A 7,359-nucleotide genomic window follows, 5' to 3' on the forward strand; every position below is an offset into this window, starting at 1 on the left:
CAAAAATAATTAGTTTTCATCTAATGGTCCCTCAGGATAGACTCTGTAGAGCTTCCTGCCACCTAGCTCTTTCATTCACGTTCCATTCTTTCATTCATTCTTCTACAATTCGCTGCCTTCTGATTCAAAGCCTCTTGAGGATGCACCTTCTTCCCTGGACTTCATGTTTAGACCCACCATCATCTCTCAGCCCTGCTTCTGAACAGAAGCACTGTGAAGTACTTTGCAGACTCTCCTTCCCCCTTTCACTCCCCCTCACTCATCCTGCAGAAATCACAAGACATAAAAGCCATTAATAAATCAATATAAATACCTCCTTACACCAAGCTCATGCTTCAGCCTCATGACTCATCCGCTGTAACTAGCAGCCTAGAACAACTGGCCAAAATCTGATCATTATGTATCCAAATCCAGAATAACTCTGCATTTACACCTTAGGAACCAAAATCCTACTATCAAGGTGTGCAGTCCCTTGTGCAAGGTATGAGTGTCTGATATAACACTATTTGATCCTTCCTTCACTTTGCAGACTAAATCCCAGAGGCTGTACCTACAGTGGACTGGCTATACTGCCTTTTTTGTCAGCATCACAATTCAGCAAGTTGCTGATCTAATCATCAGGAAAACACGAAGAAATTCCATTTTCCAGCAGGGTCTTTTCAGGTAAGCTTTGCAGATTCTTTACCTGACACGTGAGAGGATAAGTTAGCCTAACGCTAATTTTAGAAGAAGGTGAGCTCAGTGATTCAGCCCTCTCACATTCGGTCTTTGAGCAAAGACTAAATCTGGCTTCAAGGAATTGCAAATCTCAACAAACATTTTATTACACCTACCCCCACCCCCTTCCCTACTTTGTGATAGAGGTTTTCTTTAAAGGAGGACATTGTACTGCTTACTCTGATATTGCATCGGCTTCAGACTAACTCTCCATTCATTAAAATGTTTACTACAAAAAAGTTTCCTCTCCAGATTATATTCTTAAAATCTTTATCTAGTTATCAATAGATAGCACATTTGGGCTTCTCGGAGATAACTCTAGCCTCTGAGGAGATACCAGCTGGTCAGACTCCCTAAGACAGTGCTGGCTGCCCTCTGCAAAACACTCCGCAGCCTTCAATCCCATGGAAGCCAGGGAGTTAAAAATATCTATTGGGACAGAGGCCACACGTGAAAGCTGGCATTCAGTCAGAGTATTTCTGATAGGAAAGCAAATTGTTTTCTTTTCTTTATCTGCAGGTACAGAGCCTACACCTATGTATATTTCCTTCTTGCATTTCTATTTGATTCACAATGTGCACACTCACAGGGCAATGAGAAGACGTGACTAGCGCACACGACACGTCTACCTAAAGCTTCCTTTAATCTAGGAAGGTGCTGCCAGGAAAGACACGGGTGTATGCAATGTAAGACAGTGCTACCCAGGCTAACACTTCTCTCACGCTACCGTGTCTGCAGTGCTCATCATCTGATGCAGATCATCCACGCTAGCTACCAGAGCACAACCACAGCTCCCCAAGGGGCACAGCCTTCGCACTATGCTGTGACATCAGGTTTTTATTGCCTGTAACCCTTCCTCTTTGGTTTTCTTGTAGGAACAAAGTCATCTGGGTGGGTATATTTTCCCAGATAGGAATTGCTCTGATTCTTACCTATGGTCTTGGACATGTTACAGCCCTGAACTTCACACCACTGAGGTGAGTTTCGATGTGAGCGTACTTCCCTTGCCCTCCACATATAAACAGACATGGACTTACCATTCTGCCAGAAACAGACAATGGGAGCGGGATGCCCATGCAGCGCAATTCAAGGATAAATATTTAAAAATATTCATTCTAAAGAACAGGGTGGACAATTTCTTGACAAAAAAAGGGCATTATTTTCATAGTTTCCACCAAAAAAGCACTACTTGCTCCAGGATCCTCAATATTTTGGTGTGATTAGATAGCATTTTACTTAATTTTACGCAAGCATCCTTTAAATATATCAGTGTCAGAAATTTTACATTTTTCTGCCATCTTCAGAGACTGTAATACCACAAGGCAACATTTCCTTCTGAACACTATCTGGAATAAATCGATTCAGTAACTGGGAGGCTTACGTGCAGATCATCTTATTTCTAACCATTTGGGTGCTTAAATTAAGGGGAAAAAAAAAAAAAAGCTAAAAAGGCCAGATTATCTTTTAGTGACATCAAATGGCATAGACAGAGACCCCAGAAATTCATCTGAGTGGTTAGACACTTCTAAATAAGAATCTCTTGTCCCACTCCCAGGTTTCAGTATTGGTTTGTGGCTGTACCTTTTGGCATCTTGATATGGGTCTACGATGAAGTCCGCAAGCTGTTTATCAGGAGATACCCAGGAAGTAAGTAGATTTTTCTGGTTTAGTATTTTAACATAAAGTGTCCTTTCCTACCCTTTTCACTCATACACCCACCTTAGCTACCGCTGATAGGTGGACTGCTTAAAAATAGACCATTTTTTCCTAATGATTACTTTTCCTTTCCAAGGAAAAAATAACTGATTTCTCCCCCTCTCCTACTGCAGGCTGGTGGGACAAGAACATGTATTATTGAAACCGTCCTTATCACTGGTCTTCTTCCTCCCTGTGGAGAGCTTCTTCCCACCTGACACAGCCTCTGCTGCTTTAATGTCCTGTCTGTGCAATATCAAGCATGGGTTTGCCCCATGAAGGGGTGAAGAAATGTCATGAATTTCATGAAGAAATAAGGACTTTAGAGGTTGATAAATTACCTCCCACTGTACTGTAAAGCTGACACTTGTCTAGAAATTGACATGCTACCTATTTTTGTAACAAGCACAATTTTCCCTCATTCAAAGATGAACTTGGAGAGCATTCTGAGAGGAAAACATTCATAAAGGAAAAAAAAAAAAAAAGGACAGAAAATCGATGTAATCTAAGGCATTAATTTGCACTAAAGGTATTGTTTGCTGATTTTCTTTTTTTGGTGGAACTGAATTCCAAGTGAGTGCATACATAGATATGTATTACCTTATCAGGGGTAAAAACGCTGTATAGGAAGAATTTGATAATAAAACTTTTTCCAGAAAACACTTCTCTATCTTATTTTCTTACAAAAGACTAGGAGAAACTGAGTGGAACGGGAAAGGACCTAACCTCTGCCAGGTCAAAGAGGAAAGAAGTGCACATCTGCTTTTTTTGCCCCCAGTAACAGACTAACATACTCCAAATACCTGTTCAGTTTTGATAAACGCATCTTGAAAACCAAGGCACACCAATCGATTTGAGCACTTTGAGATACCAAATTCAATACTCACTTCCCAAAGGCCACAATCTCAATGGCAAAACAGACCTCAGTATGCATTAGATAGCTACAGTTAAAGTGCTGTTTGAAACCAGGTCTTTGATACGGTCATTTTAGCAAGAACCAGGAGGTACCACATCTCACAGCTTTATCAATTTTAAATCAAACAATGAATAATATATGTTGATATTTCATATTTAAACACAAGTCTAGACAAGATTTAAAGAAGAAATGGGCAGAAATAGAACTCCTGTTGCAGCAAATGGCAAGAGGGATTACCAACGAGAAAGAAACCAAGAGAAGAACTGAGGGAGGGGAAAAAGAGGAGTGGTTTCCAGCCTAAAGCCTGCCTGTCCCCAGATGTCCACACCCTACTTTGCATTTTGTGAGCCTCCCTCCTTAATACCTGGCTGGGTATTACACTGGGTATCAATTATACTGGATGTCAGTGTTTTTCACATATAGACACAAAGACGAGGAATTACAAAGGAAGAAGGAAGAGTGGTAAAAAATAAGCATGTAAACAATGCATGAGTCCAAATTCCAAATATGTGTGCTGCTTATCACTTGGTAATGCAATCTTAAAGCACACCAATAACAACTACCTGAGGTGCCAAGCTGACTCATTTCAACACCTCGGCGTTTGTCAGTAGTCAGAATTGATTTGGTTTGTCTTCTGCTGAAGAGACAAGAAAAAATATGAGGGAAAGCTATATGGGCAAGGAACATAACCCACTTTTCACCATTTCTAGATTTGCAGTACTTAGCCAGAATAACATGTTCAAATATAGACATGAAGAAGAAAGAAAAAGGGGGAGCAGTTTTTGCACAGTGTGGGGGCAGTCACTGCACAGAACCAGGAAAGAACAGAACTACATTTGTTTTACTTCAAAAACCACTCAGTCTTTGTCTGACAAATGCATCCTCCCCGGTATCAGAGCGAACTTGGACACATGGATGCCGTTGGCTTGAAGAAGAGTCAAAGAAATAAGGAGGAAACAAAGTAATGCAAGCTGGAAAAAACTCAATGGTAGAGGGGAAAAAAAAAAAAAAAAAGCAGCTGATGGTCTGGAGCAAAAATCTCAAAACCAGCAAATTATCTTGAAATAGTTGGCTCTAGTACCTTGTCGTATCAGTTTTGCTTTTAACAAGAGTTGCCAACAAATTACATTTAAAATGATGCTTTAATTCACAAAGTACACAACCTAACAGCTCTATAGTTTGGCTGCCTGTGACTCCATCACACCAACATTTTCTCCAAGAGGACAAGATGTACTTTGCAATCTGTTTTACTGCACCAATACCTGAGCAGAAATTCCAAATCAGAGGTTTGCAAAGCAACCGAAAATACAAGGAAGCGGAAGATTAACATCATCTCCACAAAGGGCAAAGCCCATGAACACCTAAAGGCTTATTCACCGTTTCTAAATCTGAGACTTTCCAGCATTACAAAAGATCTTAAAACCATTAAGGCAAAATGGACAAACAGGCCATAGGCGTGGAAAGAATGAATCCTGCATTTGCTCACTGGCATGTATAATGTTTGTTAGAATTAGTAAGTCAGGGAATTACTGCATAGGACAGGACAGGTCATTGCATAACAGCACATGCGGGAAACAGCAGGTAGGACCTCCCGGTCCAGTATAACCATCCTCCGTTGACAGGCAACTAAGGCATGTAGTTATCATATCTGATGCAAGTAAATGTGGAACTGTCCTCAAACACAGGCCTCATTTAACGCAATAAACTCAGAGAACATTGCTGTACCCATCAAACAATGTTCAGACTATTCACAAGGAAAAGTACAAAGAAGGTGATACAATCCAGTTGCGAATTGAAGCAGCTCAAATACACACACAGGCTTCGTGCCCTCAATCTCATGATGGGTTTTTAAACGGCAGTATCACACATCAGTTCTTACACTTAGTGCTACGTCAGTTATTCCATTTAGTCTGGTTTTCATCCCATTCGTGAACAGGTTAAAAACATTCACCATGGCATGGCATGGTATCTTAAAAATAATAATAATAATAATAATAATAATAAAAATGTTACAGACATGCAGTTAAATTACAAATCTGGGCAGAATACACACACCATAATCCAGAATCTGAAAAACTGAGCTGACAAGCTCTTTATATCACAACTGGGAAGGAAGATAATTCACTTTCCTCGTCAGGTCTATGTACTGCTTTTTCATTTAGCCTTGCAGTCTTCATCAGAAGACATTAAAAGACATCAACCTTGCACAGGTCTCTAACTTCTACATGCATACCATCATTACTATTATCATCATCTGAGGGGTGAGGAACCATAATCGTAGAACATGAGGAATACTTCTGTGCTAAATACTAGAACAAAAAGAAAATGCAATTCCTCCACTCCGTTCTTAATTATAAATTCCTTTAGTCAGTTCTGCAGCCTCAACAGAAACAAACATTTCTCCCCCTCAGTCAGATAAGCAGCAATAACTCAGATATGCAACGGAGAGAAGCAGATTTTGAACTGTAAGTTAATATACCTTCAAGCAGGCTGCTTCTTTTCTGCCTAGAACTATGCTGCAAGCATGCCAAGAGTTCATTTACTAGCTCATAAACTGAGAAATCTTTAACACAAACCAGAGCTTTCTTGCTCCAGCCTCAGCCAGACTAGACAGCTCAGATGTCCCTACTGATTACACCGAATTTCACAGCTTTCCTTTACCTCCTTTTGCTTCTTTTAACAACAGCTTCTTTGCACAGTTCTCTCTAGTTTAAACTAGCTCTCACCATCTCCCCCTCCCACCTCCAAAAAACCTGAACACCTCTCCCCTTTCACCTGCTGCATTACCAGACAATTCCTGCATTCTGGTCAAGAGGCAAGCGAGATAAAAAGGGAGAGTTGGCTGAAGGCAAAGTGCTACTCTGCAGCAAAGGAGAAAGGGAGAACTTGCGAATGGCAAAAGCCGCTGTGCAATGCAGTATGTGAAAAGCTATACAGACAGGCAAATTGCACTGGTTTCTCTGTTGTGAGGTCTGTCTCTTGACCCTGGTAGTACGTTGCTCAAAAATTTATTCATAACAAGACTTCATACTAGAGTTAGATAGTGAGATTTTAAATTATACTTCCTAGCACACAGATTTTGAACAAGTCAGAGTTATGAGCAATTTATCTTGGGGTTAGTCAAGATGGTAACAAATAATAATACCTACCTTCTACCATAATTGTGCAAGAGCTAAAGTTCTTACATGTGGCAGGTCTGAATTTTCCCTTATGCTCAGATACAAAAGGGATTTTGGAAATAGCAGAAGAGGCACATGTAATATCTAAGTGTAGTATGCAGACTTTTCAGTCACGACCACATGTAGAGCACATTCCCTTCCCTGTAAATCAGTTTTGTAGACCTCATGTAGGATACTCATCCCCTCTCAAAATTATTAACTAGCAGGAATTCTCAGTATTACATTTTTAACCACATAATATGATGCAAGAGCTGAAGAATTGTTTCAGAGAGGTTGCGATGTTGAGATTTCAGTGAAGACTGGAGGGATACAGTGAAGACTTGCATTCCTATGAGGTGAAGAGTGCAGTGCCTTCACGGTCATTAACTTATAGGCAGGGTTCACATTTTGAAACAAAAACTGTAGTCAAATTATATAGTGAAAACTGTTTTTACTACCTTTTCTGGTGGTGCCGTCTCCAGTGCAAGGAACCTTTCCAGCAGACACCGTGATACTGCCGGCCCACTTGTATCTCCACTAGAACAGAAAGGCAAACACAGAAATCAATCTTCTCCTGTGAACATGTGCAGATAACCGCTGTTTTCACTACTGTGTCAACACTTACTGAAAATAGAAATGATCACAACGATGCTAGAAAGACAAACCCAACTCACAGTCCATTTATTCTTGTAATTCAAGAAATGACTGCTGCTGCACCACCACACAAAGAACTCTGGGCTGGCTACTCGTGAGGGTAACAAATTCTCAAGGGCCTTACTGCAGATCTGTGATGTAGCCAAGGAAATGAATGTAAGTCATAAGGAGAGGGACAACATTGCACTTACAGAGTGTGATTATCGTGCCACTCTTGGG

At 40.5% G+C, this 7,359-nt stretch overlaps 1 protein-coding gene across 1 annotated transcript in view; it reads left to right on the forward strand.

The window, feature by feature from the left end:
* The window catches only part of ATP12A (ATPase, H+/K+ transporting, nongastric, alpha polypeptide), a 17,381-nt gene extending 14,702 nt beyond the window's left edge, over positions 1–2,679 (forward strand). Inside the window, exons 19-22 of the mRNA XM_010073176.1 lie at positions 530–663; positions 1,593–1,694; positions 2,273–2,364; positions 2,547–2,679. Coding sequence (XP_010071478.1) covers positions 530–663; positions 1,593–1,694; positions 2,273–2,364; positions 2,547–2,575 — 357 coding nt within the window. The 3' untranslated portion in view covers positions 2,576–2,679. The remainder of the gene's footprint in view (positions 1–529; positions 664–1,592; positions 1,695–2,272; positions 2,365–2,546) is intronic.
* The last annotated feature ends 4,680 nt before the right edge of the window (positions 2,680–7,359 follow it).

The sequence above is a fragment of the Pterocles gutturalis genome, unplaced genomic scaffold (genome assembly GCF_000699245.1).
Source record: "Pterocles gutturalis isolate BGI_N339 unplaced genomic scaffold, ASM69924v1 scaffold5862, whole genome shotgun sequence".
NCBI lineage: Eukaryota > Metazoa > Chordata > Aves > Pterocliformes > Pteroclidae > Pterocles > Pterocles gutturalis.